This window comes from Triticum dicoccoides, chromosome 4A (assembly GCF_002162155.2).
Source record: "Triticum dicoccoides isolate Atlit2015 ecotype Zavitan chromosome 4A, WEW_v2.0, whole genome shotgun sequence".
Classification (NCBI taxonomy): domain Eukaryota; kingdom Viridiplantae; phylum Streptophyta; class Magnoliopsida; order Poales; family Poaceae; genus Triticum; species Triticum dicoccoides.
This window is the reverse complement of record NC_041386.1, coordinates 465670929-465683790: the sequence shown is the minus strand read 5'-3', so window position 1 is coordinate 465683790 and position 12862 is coordinate 465670929. Positions and strand designations below refer to the sequence as shown.

The window sequence follows — 12862 nt, the reverse complement described above, 5'->3', positions numbered from 1 at the left end:
AGCCAGGAGGACGCACCACCCGCTACGACCGGCGACAACTCCCGCCGTCCCTCGCCGCCCACGCGGCCGAGGAGACATAGGAGCAACACCTACGACACCGCTCGCTGTAGAAGACGGCGTTGGAAGCCCTCCGCGAGGGAGCAGCTAGATCCTCGTTGCCGCCGCCCTTGGTGGCCACGCGGAGTTCGCCGGAGGCCTCCTCAGGCGGCGACGAGGGGGGAAGGAGGAGGGGTGGGAGGACTGGTGGCTAGGGTTTCGTCGCCTCCCGAGTCGCCTCAAGCGGAGCGATGCGGGGGCGGGTCGGTCCTGGGCCGTTCACTCCACTTTCAGTTCTCCACTCCCCCCTCTTTCCCTCTTTGGATCGGTTCCTACTGGGATTCCCACCATGCAACTTGAGTTTACTAGTCTTCATAGGCAAAACCTTCTTCATCTTTCTCCTATCTTTTGCACTTGCAAGGCAGCATCTTTAACCGAAACGACGATGAGCATGAACCCAATGTATATATGATACTACTAGAATGCTATGTGTTCCTATCTCACACTGCATGTTGCTCGTGTCATGTGCAAATGGCAGACGGCGGAAGTCACAGGAAAACAGCCGTGAGATGGTAGGAGAGAAGACCGACGGCGATGCAGATCCCCCGCCGGAACAAGGAAACAAGGACAAGGACAAACGAGGAAGCTGCATCCCCTCATGTATCATCCTCTGAAAATTCAGGCTTTTTGTTTCACCCTTCAGTTCTGATTTACAGCTGAAGGAACAAGTGTATGTAACAAGGCAAAAACAAGAAATTAACTTCCATGGTCTCACAATTTACAATGGGAACGAAATGATGACCGGCCGGTGCGAGTTTACAAGCATATTCGGCTAAATGTTTGCGAATTCCTGATTGCATTGTTCCAAAGTGAACTCGATACGACTTGCGAAAACCCACATGCCTAATATACACCAAAACCTACTTGATTGTGCTTGACTTAAAATGCTCCAAGAAGTCTCTCAAAATGCAGCATATACAACACCAGTGGAGGACAAGCACAGCTGACAACAGGGATATCCACCGGTACTTACAAAATGTGGTGAACAATTTATCTTGATCCAGCTCCTGAGAATGGATCAACTCAGGAAGAATGGGATGCTAATAGTTTACCCATTCCCCCTTCTCCCAAGCTGCTGCTAGGAAGGTTGGATCTGAAGATCGTCGGATTTCCAAACAACGTCCTTCAAGGTGTTTGAAAGGTTCTTGTAGAACTGCACCACAATATCAAGATTTATGCATATCAGTACAGATTGGCGAGGGAAAGGCGAAAAGAGGTCAAAACACAATTTACAATCCTGGTAACTCATCGAGTCCAGATTACTGATGTCGTAGAAGCAGGAATCGGTGCACCTCTCAGTTGACAGGCTCTAATTCCAAGCCATATGGCCTGATAGTTTACCTTGTGAAATTCTAGAGTGTCGCCTTTTGCTTTGCGAACTTCAACCATATGAAGAGAAGGTCCGACTCGCAGTATCTAAATGATATTGCGCAGATAAAGTTAAACTGAAGAAGTTAACTTCAAAGTGGATTCAGTTCAGCATATTCTCTGCATTACCTCGGTAGCAACATTGAGGTTCCCCTTCCTTCCTGCTTTTACCTTTTCTAGTCTCAGCTGATCAAACAAAAAAGGATTTAAACATTCAGGAAAAAAATATACTTCAGGCTCATATACAATATCAATAGATCTTTTTTAAGAAAAATAATAGCGTGGACTGTTATTAAACCAAGCTTTGCGTGGCAGACCTTGTAATTTTTCTTCTGAATATCAAATCCTAGAGGCTTTGCAGCTTCTTCGATCTTGCGGAGAATTTCTTTAGGCGAGCTTTTAGATGTAAACCTTGTTTCTCTTTTAAATTCCTGTCGTTATAGTTATTCGATGTTAGAGTATAGAAGAATGAAATTTCGAAATCATAAATGCGTAACAGGAAATGTGCATAAAGCTCTAAGTGAAAAAAGGTCTGAAGATCTTATATTTACATAGGCATATAAATTTAACTGATAGCTTTCCCTGATTCAATGTACTAACTGAGATACCGAATTAGAGATACTTTATAATAAAATCAAGTGCATATTTCACACATGATTAAGGCTATATCAGTAAAAAACTTTAAAACCATGGTGAGTTAAGTAATCGCGCATCGCAAATTCCCAAGTTTTATGTTGCTATTAGGATGTTATCTTACCTGCTCAGAGTCGAATAAATTTCCAAGATTGAGGCCTGCTGACATTGAAATCAGTTCAAATGCATTCAGAGCTACTGGTTCTTCTTCTTTCTTTTCTGTTACATGGTGCTCCTGGAGGAAGTCAAACCAGAGTCATAAAACTGGTTAGTAATACCGAACCCACGAGAGATCTTCTGCATTTGGTAGAAACAGAAATGCAAGAGCTTGCATATAGCCATGGGCTTACTTCTGAATCATTGAAGACAGCATCCACATCATCCAGTGTTGTGTCATACTTCTCATCAAACTCCGCACGCTTATAACCTTTCTTGAACCACTCATCCTCTAACATTTCTTGAACTGTTATTCTCTGCCACAATTTGTCAAAATATTAGCTTGATATTATGGAGCAAGATGTGGGATTATTAGTCCCTGATTGAACACCATCTCTGGTGTGTTTATTAGTAAGCACAACAGAACTTGGAATATTGATAGGCTGATGAATGGAACTGACGGCATGCTATCTGCAACCGTACTGGATGCATTGTGTGAGGAGATTTTCCTATCTAAGTATTGGTTCAATGAGATCTTGTGTTCTACCATACCGTGATCGGATTGGGATCAAGGATTCTTGTTAACAACCTCTTGGCAGGAAAAGACGTCCAAGGCGGAAACGTAAACTCTGCATTTGATATCTGCAAGGAATAATAGAGAAAAATCAAATCAGCATGAACAAGCAAGACCGTAACAGTAAACCAAAAGAAGTTCAATGCTCACTTTCTTATACAAGGCCATAAGATTAGAGTCCTCAAAAGGCAAATACCCTGCTAGCAGAACAAACAGAATTACTCCACATGACCACAAATCTGCCATTGCGCCATCATAGCCTTGATCTTCGAGGACCTGTCGGTAGTTGCATTATTGTGGTACTTGGTTAGAAATTAATGTCAAAAACTATTGGTTGTCCAGTTTCTACAAATTTCTGAAATTACCTCTGGTGCAACATAATTTGGAGTGCCACAAGTCGTGTGCAGTAATCCGTCATCCTGAACAACAATAAATAATAAAATATTCCAAAATATATAGGAAGAATGAATATATGAGAGTGTTTGAACATCAAAGGAACATGATTATCTGCTTACAGAAAAGTGTTTAGTCCGAAAACTTCCATGATAACTTAGGAGTGCATGAAGCAATAATAAACCCGTACCTTGAGCTGCTGAGATAGCGCGCTCAGCCCAAAATCAGACACCTTTAGATTTCCACATGAATCAAGTAATAAATTTTCTGGCTGCAAGTATTTCGGTTTAGGTTCACATTTCATAACGACAGGGAAACAGGCAGCACAGATAGAGAGGAGCTCACTTTTAAATCGCGGTGGTACACCCCCCTGCTATGGCAATAATCAACAGCATTAATCAGCTGCTGGAAGTATCTCCTTGCCTCATCTTCCCTCATTCTGCCGTGGTTAACCTTTACGACAAGGGACGCAATAACCGTCAGCACATAATTAACAACGGTATATGTTGTAATCCTGTGTTTGCTGAAGATAAGCAAGCTGCATCAGCGCATAAGCAGGAAACTTAGGTTGTAGCACATCACTTACAATTGTGTCAAAGAGCTCGCCCCCGGTGACATATTCCAAAACAATGTAGATTTTTGTTTTGCTTCCCATCACCTGGAAAATCGAGGAGAACATTAATTAATTCGATAATATTAGCAGTTCCCCTGATGAAATTAAAACAGACATGTCAAATAATTGCGTCCAATATTTCTGACAACAACTTTATGGTTGAGGTGCATGATTGGAAAGAGGTAGCTGCCTTTGAGTAGTATTGTACTAGCATGGACCCCAGACATAACATGATGCACATTTCTGAACAATATTACAGGATTAACCTGAATATCGAAAACAAGATAGAAATGGCGATTCCTTGAGCTACCTCGTGTATGCGGACAACATTGGGATGCTTAATCAGCTTCATCGTTGCGATTTCCCGCTTGATCTGCGATTCCACCACATAGTTAGTTACTCATCATCAGCAAAAGACAAACAAAAAAGTGCCGTCAAAAGTTATTCCCTCCGTTCACTTTTATAAGTCGTCTCGGACAATTGAAATTGAGCTGTTTTGCACGCTGTCTGAAATGTCTACAAGGCCTTATAAAAGTGAACGGAGGGAGTACTAAATTCAGGCAAAAGTGGCAGCCTGATTTGTACCGCGAAAATACAGCGATGGGGCAGGAGGACCCATCGTAATCGACTGGATATGAAATATGACCGGAAAGAAGAAGTGATGATTGAGGAGCATGACACAAGGTTAAATGTGAGGTGGGCGCTGGAGAGTGACCTGCTCGACCATCTTGTGCTTGAGAAGCTTCTCCTTGTCCAAGATCTTGATGGCAACGGGGTCCCCGGTCTCGGTGTTCCTGGCGAACCTGACCTTGGCGAAGGTGCCCTCGCCGATGGTCCGCCCTAGCTCATACTTGCCCACACGCCTCTTCACCTTGGTTGTACTCATCCCCTGCCTTATCCCCCTCTCCCAAACCTCTGGTCAGGCGTGTGGCTCCGTTTCCACGCGCCGCCAATTTGTTTCACTGTCCTGTGTGGAAAACCTACAGTTGAGACACGGAAAAGATGAGGACGGGCTCGTGTTTTTTCTCACCTTGGTTGTACTACACGTTAATGAACAGATATATCCAAAAAAAAAAAGAGAGAGTTATCATCTCGTGGCACTGCAGAAAACGGACCCATGGCCATGGAAGTTTTGAAATGCTGTTGAGCAGTCAGTTATGGGGGAGTGAGGAACCAGCAGACCATGCATTAAGTTGCGTACACAAAACTGCACTTCGCACTTGTGCATTAGGTTGTTACATGCATGGTTCGAAAGAAGAGGCCGTATGCATCGTTCTGATGTGCAGAGGCCGGGGTATCTCCTTTTCGAAAAAAAAATGGTTCAAAGAAGAACACCTACCTACCCCTGAACTGAACCCAAAAATAAGATGTGTCAACAAGTCAATCAGAGTAGAGTAGTGGAGTTGTTTAGTACTTCCTCTATAAACAAATGTAAGAGCGTTTAGATCACTAGTACTAGACAAGATCCTGGAGAAAATCCCCGAAAGGCCAAGTTAAACGGGAATAATCAACTGGAGGTCAAAAGGAATAATAAGACCCTCGTGTTTTTGGATCTGGACTGCACAGGATGTCTGTTGTGAATGAAACTGGGCACGCACCACTGCAAACAGACCATTCTTTTTTGAATGAAAGAATACAGTAGAGTTTTTGAAAGAAACAGAGCATTTGAATACTCGCAGGGCGTGGCATATTCCACTCCACACCCACCAAAGGAAGGAAGACGAACTGGTCAGAATTCTCAAGCACCAAGCCCATGTTCTTCTTGCTATTTTTTTGTGGAAAAATAAAACTTTGGAAGATTTGCCAAGAGCAAGAGGGTAACGGAGAGAGAATCTCCCCAGCCTAGGCCCTATAGCCGCCATCAAGAAATTCTTCCTATGCAAAGAATGGCACCGAGTTTATGCATCTGATCCTGATGGGAGCTAGTCGCCAAAGACTCGAGTTCAGTTAGTTAGTGGGGACGGCGCAAGCCAAAATTGGGACATCAAACACTGGGTGAACCGCAATTCACAAGGAAGAAAGAGTAGAAAGCCAATTGAGAAGTACTCCCTCTCCGTAAAGAAATATAAGAGCATTTAGATGGCTGAAGTAGTGATCTAAACGTTCTTATATTTCTTTGCATAGGGAGCAGAGAGGAGAGGAGAGGAAGCTCGGAGAACTTACAGGCGAGGTGGCTGCTGGCTGCTGCTCTACGAGCGGCAAGAAATGGGTGTCTGCGATCAGGAACAGGAAGGAAGGGGGCTCGGGGGGAGGAGAAGAGGGAAGCTTAGCTACTGTAATAAATAGGAGTGAGCGAGAGAGAGGAGGAGGTTGAAGTTGGAACTGCAAGTTTGGAACGAATCGGCTGAGCTGGGAGACGACGACACAGACATGACGGTGGCCTTTAAGAAAGGAGCAGCCGGGGCAGTTGGTGCAAGAGCGTTGGCCCCACGGCGACTCGGACAGCGGCAGCAGGGTGCCAGCGGAGTCACACACCACACAACAACACACCATGCGTGAGTGTGCATGATTGATCCCGGATATCGGATCTGGACCCCCTCCTCGTTAATTCGCCACAGGTGAATTCGGTGTCCAATTATTGTGAGCCTGCAAGTTTTCAAACAAAGAAAAACTACGTTGCAAAGGGCATTGATCTGCGCCGGTGCGTCAGCCCAACCGTTCGGCCGGTCGCGCCGGAGCTGTTGGATTTGAGCTGCGTGGGCGATTGGATCTGATGAAAAAAAACCGCTTTGCCCCGCAGCTTCTTCTTCCTCTCGCTAGAATCACATCTCCCGCTCGATGTGCGCCTCGTCTCCCTTCTGGTGGCCGTCCTCGTCGTCGTCCCCACCCTCGCCGGCCGTCCTAGTCGCTGGTCCCCATCCTCGCCGGCCGTCCTCGTTGCTGGTCCCCACCTTCGCTGGTCGTCCTCATCGCCGCCTCGACCCATGAAACAGTCGCACCTGCGGTTGCAGCTCTCAGCAGCGACGGGTGTAGCTCAGGTTGTAGCTCCGCTGGCGCCCCTCACCACAGCCCTGTTGCCATGGCCACGCCCAACCATCCCTTTCTGCTTCATCATCCACATGCAGATATATTTTGCTTCAACCATTGTTCATTTTTGCTAGGACCGGTGACGGGAATTGCTACAACCATTCATGTCGACTGTCACGGCGGCGACGACAATTTGCTTCAACCTTCGTCGGGTTTTGCCGGGAGTAGCAAGACGTGACACTGGTTGTAGCTTTTCATGCTGTCGGTTGCAGCAAAAAATCACAACACCGCCGTCGCCACCACAAATTTCATCGTGGCCGTTGCAGCAAATCACGTTTCCGATGGTAGCTTTTTCGTTGCCAGTTGTAGCAAAAATGACCGTCGGTGGTAGCTTTTCCTGCTTCCGGTTGTAGCAAAAATCACAACACCTCAGTCGCCACCACAAAACTTCATCATTGCCGTTGCAGCAAATCATGTCATCGGAGCTAGCTTTTTTGTTGCTGGTTGTAGCAAAAATCGCGCACTATCATCGCCGCCGCAATCTCACTGTCGCTGGTTGCAGCATATTCGATCGTCGGTTGTAGCACGGTCGACCGCTGGTTGTAGCACGGCCAGGAAGCTGGGGATCTAGTAGTGCACCATGAGGCCAAGGGGTAGGTGGCGCACGACCATGGCATGGAGGAGGATGTGCGGATGCTTCGTCGGAACAGCCATGTCCGGTTTCTAGTAGCAGCGGAGGCCGGTGGTCAACAGGAGGAGAGATCCATGGAGGAAAAATGAGACCAGGGAGAAGCAGAAAGATAATGAGGGAAGGAGAATGACGGGAGGAAGAGGATAAGGAAGGAAGGAGAAAGAGGAAAAAGAGGGAGGGACAGGCGTGGGTCCCACAAAGAAAATGTGCGGACGCGGTGGAGGCAGCGCGTGCTAGCGAGGACGCGTGGTGACGCAGCGGGCGACCGGCGCAAACTCGGCCGGTGCGTCGTCCCCAAACGTTTCCCCGTTGCAAATTGCATTTATGAAAATTTTGGAACATGTTTTAGAAGTGTACTAAACCCGATCCCATTCTAAAGGTAGAAAAAAAATTATTCTTGCCTTTTCTTCTATAATATAGAAGATCTTGTTGCACATCTCCATTACAAAATTATACTATATATAAACGATGTAGTACAATATATCTCCTTCATCATGCTTGAAAGTAGCACAAAGTTTCAAAATTAACAAAGTCACTACATACATCTAGCACAGGGACAAGTGCTCTTGATTGAGGTGATCGCGACTTCGCTCGCACAACCACATCGGCTGCTCAAATCCGCCACGGATCCCCTTTAGGGTGTTCTGCTGTCGATGCAACTTGCCCAAATCCGCCACACGATGAGTTGGCGAGCGATGATGGAGCGACAGCTGCTCTCGACTCGGCTTGCTCAGATCTAGGTAGAGGACGGAGGAGCGAGAGGCCAAGAGGATTCAGGATCTATCGTTCGAGGTACTTGGTCGGATCTAGGTTAAGGAGCAGAGGAGGATGTTCGAGGTAGCTTCGCTGCTGTACGAGCATATTCTGGCTTAGGCGATGGCGGAGGCAGTCTCAGGGGATCCGGCACACACACACACACACACACAAAGAGAGAGAGAGGTGGGCGGACTTAAAATCAAAGGAGACGCCAGCATGATTGGTGGCGACGAGAAGGGGAGAACCTGGTTGCAATTCTAGCGGCGCGGCTCTCCAATCAAAGGGGTAGCTCCATCAAAGACCACTGCATTTCAGTGCTTCCACAATTGCCACACGATGAGAAGTAGCAAGGTGTGCATGTCCTTCATGCTGCGATCTTGTACCATAAGGGATGCAGTCCATGGCAATAGTGTATCAATTGATGATGGTGCCCAATGAGCCCTTCCCCAAGCGTCTAGGATGAAATGCCACACCGATCTCGCGAAAACGCAGGACACCAGGATGTGATCGGTAGTTTCTTGCTCCTGGTCGTAGAGGGGACATGCCAACCTGATGCAGTAATCCATGCAGAGCAAGTCTATCTGATGTCCACACCTATTCTTCATGGCTAGCCAGGCGAGGAACTTACATCTTAGTGGAGCACGACTTCACCATATTACTATGGCAGCAAGATTGTGCTCTGGCCAAAGAAGCAAGACGCATAGGCTGAGCATGTCGAGTATTGCCCTGACGACTCCTAGGCCCATCTCACATAGTCTTCCATGCCTTTCGTTAGATCAACCATCGATACGATGTCCCATAGCTGAAAGTATTCATGTATCTCATCTGTATTCAGATCTAGGCCAACATCTTGGGGCCACACTTCATCAAGTGCATATGCCACTATTCTACTTCGCCTGGCAACCGGTCGTATACGGTCATATATGTGTGGTGCAATGTCATGAACCCTCATGCCTTATAACCATCTGCACTCCCAAAATAAAGAGGTCCTACCGTCTCCAACATCCACAAAGACAGCATCCTTATATACCGTGTGCGACTCAGACGGAACCTGGATGTTAAACTCAACCGAAGGCTTTGAGCCATCCACACGATTTAGCCAAAGCCATCTTGCACGTAGGGCAAAGTTTAACCATCTCAAGTTTGGAATTCTGAAGTCTCCAGCCCACTTGGGCATGCACATCACACCCCAAGCCACCAAACATTGTCCACCCTTCGCGTCTGCATGACCAAGCCACAAGAATCCATGGCAGATCTTAATGAGGCTGACAATCACCTTGGGTGGTACATCAAAGCCATCATCATGTGAATCAACATGTCACACAAGACGAATATAACAAGAATAAGCCGACCTGATTTATCCATAGAAGATGCTTTCCAAGTCGGGAGCTTGCTTGTAATATTGTCGACAATTCCCTATAATTGTGTTATCTTGGATTTCCTAATGGTTAATGGCAACCCAAGGTACTTGCATGGGAATCCCCCAACTAGGCATCCCCATGCCTATTCTGAAAACGTCTTCCGTGAAGTTTCAAGACTTTTGGAGCTGTGCAGAATAGGTCTCTAATATTTGCTTCTTTTCCAGCCCAGAATCCCGGCTGCCGGCATTCTCCCTCTTTATGTAAACCTTGTAAAATAAGAGAGAATAGGCATAAGTATTGTGACATAATGTGTAATAACAACCCATAATGCAATAAATATCGATATAAAAGCATGATGCAAAATGGACGTATCAACTCCCCCAAGCTTAGACCTCGTTTGTCCTCAAGCGAAAGCCGAAATCGAAAAATATGTCCACATGTTTGGAGATAGAGGTGTCGATAAAAGTAAAATACGGACATGAGGGCATCATGATCATTCTTAGAACAACAACTTACATAATTCTTGTCATATGATTTCTTATGCTAGAGTAATAATTCAATCACAATTTCAAGTATGAATCGTAAACTTCATCGAAAACTAACAAACTATAATCTCAGTCATTGGAGCAATTGCAATTTATCATAACATAGGAAAGAGTCAATATATAAGAGCTTTTCAGCAAGTCCACATACTCAACTATCATATAGTCTTTCACAATTGCTGACACTCACGCAATACTTATGGGTATGGAGTTTTAATCGGACACAGAGAAAGATAGGGGCTTATAGTTTTGCCTCCCAACGTTTTACCTCAAGGGTAATGTCAACAATAATAGTTCATGAAGACTCACATCCAATTAGCCATATATACCAGGATCTTTCCAACATACTGTGCTTGCCAAAGGATAAAATGTAAAAAGGAAGGGTGAAGATCACCATGACTCTTATGCAAGGTAGGAGATAAAAGTAAAAGATAGGTCCTTCGCAGAGGAAAGCAGAGGTTGTCATGCGCTTTTATGGTTGGATGCACAAAGTCTTAATGCGAAAAAACGTCACTTTATATTGCCACTTGTGATATGGACCTTTATTATGCAGTCTGTCGTTTTTATTTCTTCCATATCACATGATCATATAAAGCTTATTTTCTCCCACACTAATAAGTCATACATATTTAGAGAGCAATTTTTATTGCTTGCACCGATGACAACTTACTTGGAGGATCTTACTCAATCATAGGTAGGTATGGTGGACTCTCATGGCAAAACTGGTTTAAGGGTATTTGGAAGCACAAGTAGTATCTCTACTTGGTGCGATGAATTTGGCTAGCATGAGGGGGAAAGGCAAGCTCAACCATGTTGGATGATCCGTGACAATATAATTTATCTCAGATGTAAGAAAACATAACCCCTTACGTTGTCTTCCTTGTCCAACGTCAACTCTTTAGCATGTCATATTTTAATGAATGCTCACAATCGTAAAAGATGTCCAAGATAGTATATTTATATGTGAAGACCTCTCTTTCTTTATTACTTCTTATTAATTGCAACGATGACCAAAACTATGTTTGACAACTCTCAACAACTTTTATTCATCATACTTTTTCTATGTGAGCTCATTACTCTCCATAAGATCCATATGATCTCTTTGTTTCCCCTTTTTTTATTTCTCTTTTCTTTTATTCACTTAGGATCATGGGAAAATAATCAAGCCCTTGACTCAACACTAATATTTTTTATATATAGCTCACGGACTCGATTACATAGAGGGATCATAAAGCAAAACTCAAAACTAGATGATGCCATAAACTTTATTCTACTAGATCAAGATATTACCAAAATGATCGAACTAAGAAAAACGGTAAAGATAAAAGTGATGGTGATACGATACCGGGGCACTCCCCCAAGCTTGGCAGTTGCCAATGGGAGTGCCCATACCCGATGCTCAGTTCTTCTTTGTTGGTGGAGAAGATGGAGATGATGATGGATAGTCACACATCGAGCGTAAGAGGTCCTCCAGCTTGCGGATAATGCCCTTGAGTGCAACAATATGCTCCTTCAACAAAATATTTTCACGTGTGAGATACTTGTTCTGTATACGAGCTAACTCAATCATCTTGAAAGCTTCGATCTCAGTTGGGGTAAGAAGATTGTGATCAAGTTGAAGGATGTCTTCTGCTGCCAGAGCGTGATCCTCCGTGGCCTTCTTGATCCCTTCATCCTTGTTGATCTCCATGGGTTCTTCCCTCTTCAGCTCTATCTTCATTAGCCAAGCATCGTTGTCACCATTGTTGGAGGAGGGGGACGACATGATGCCTGGCCTTGACGACCCTGACAGGAAACAACTTGAAACAAGAACAGAGGATATTTGCGTGATACATGAGTCAAAACCTTCGGGAGATTATATAATGAATTTTTACCGACCAAAATACGTGTCGTGTAAGAAAACAGAGTCCGGAAAGCGCATGAGGTGCCCACGAGGTAGGGGGGCGCACCCAGTAGGGTAGGGCGCGCCCTCCACCCTCGTGGAGGCCTCGTGTCCTTCCCGGACTGCTTCTTATTTTTCTATTTTTCTAAATATTCCAAAACGGAGAAATATTGCCTTAAAAACTGTTTTGGAGTCGGTTTACTTACCGTACCACATACCTATTCCTTATGTATTCCTCCGGGGTCTGAAACGTTCCGGAAAGTGTCCCGTATGTATTCCTCCGGGGTTATGGTTTCAATAACATTGGTTTCAACATTTATGGGATTACCTGAGATATAATGTTTGATTCTTTGACCGTTCACCACCTTCGGATTTGAGCCTTCGAAGTTGTTGATTTTTATGGCACCGGAATGATAGACCTCCTCGATAACGTAAGGACCTTCCCATTTAGAAAGAAGTTTTCCTGCAAAAAATCTTAAATAAGAGTTGTATAGCAATACATAATCACCTACATTAAACTCACGCTTTTGTATCCTTTTATCATGCCATCTTTTAACTTTTTCTTTAAACAACTTGGCATTTTCGTAGGCTTGGGTTCTCCATTCATCGAGTGAGTTAATATCAAATAACCTCTTCTCACCGGCAAGTTTAAAATCATAATTGAGCTCTTTAATAGCCCAATATGCCTTGTGTTCTAGTTCGAGAGGTAAGTGACATGCTTTTCCATAAACCATTTTATACGGAGACATACCCATAGGATTTTTATATGCAGTTCTATAGGCCCATAATGCATCATCAAGTTTCTTGGACCAATTCTTTCTAGACCTATT

The 12862-nt window shown here is 44.7% G+C and overlaps 2 protein-coding genes across 2 annotated transcripts in view; one reads left to right on the top strand and one right to left on the bottom strand.

The window, feature by feature from the left end:
• Positions 1 to 838, top strand: part of LOC119286203 (neo-calmodulin-like) — a 3453-nt gene extending 2615 nt beyond the window's left edge. Inside the window, exon 4 of the mRNA XM_037565567.1 lies at positions 575 to 838. Within this exon, the coding sequence (XP_037421464.1) occupies positions 575 to 710 (136 nt within the window). The 3' untranslated portion in view covers positions 711 to 838. The remainder of the gene's footprint in view (positions 1 to 574) is intronic.
• Positions 772 to 6183, bottom strand: LOC119286202 (CBL-interacting protein kinase 32). Its single transcript, XM_037565566.1, has 15 exons — positions 5997 to 6183; positions 4549 to 4813; positions 4144 to 4206; positions 3807 to 3878; positions 3566 to 3673; positions 3411 to 3491; positions 3193 to 3246; positions 2978 to 3103; positions 2806 to 2895; positions 2448 to 2570; positions 2222 to 2332; positions 1782 to 1895; positions 1594 to 1650; positions 1438 to 1512; positions 772 to 1249 (listed from the first exon to the last, which is right to left on the bottom strand). Exons 2-15 carry the CDS (start codon positions 4717 to 4719, stop codon positions 1175 to 1177), a joined length of 1320 nt encoding a protein of 439 aa, XP_037421463.1. The 5' UTR covers positions 4720 to 4813; positions 5997 to 6183; the 3' UTR covers positions 772 to 1174.
• Between the last annotated feature and the right edge of the window lie 6679 nt (positions 6184 to 12862).

What these genes read in the sequence shown, in the direction of transcription:
- LOC119286202 (XM_037565566.1), bottom strand. Translation starts at nt 4,719, where the DNA reads ATGAGTACAACCAAGGTGAAGAGGCGTGTGGGCAAGTATGAGCTAGGG. An exon ending in TTATGGCCTTGTATAAGAAA is followed by an intron (nt 2,896 to 2,977) that starts GTGAGCATTGAA and finishes TATTCCTTGCAG; the next exon opens with ATATCAAATGCAGAGTTTAC. An exon ending in ACCTCAATGTTGCTACCGAG is followed by an intron (nt 1,513 to 1,593) that starts GTAATGCAGAGA and finishes AATATCATTTAG; the next exon opens with ATACTGCGAGTCGGACCTTC.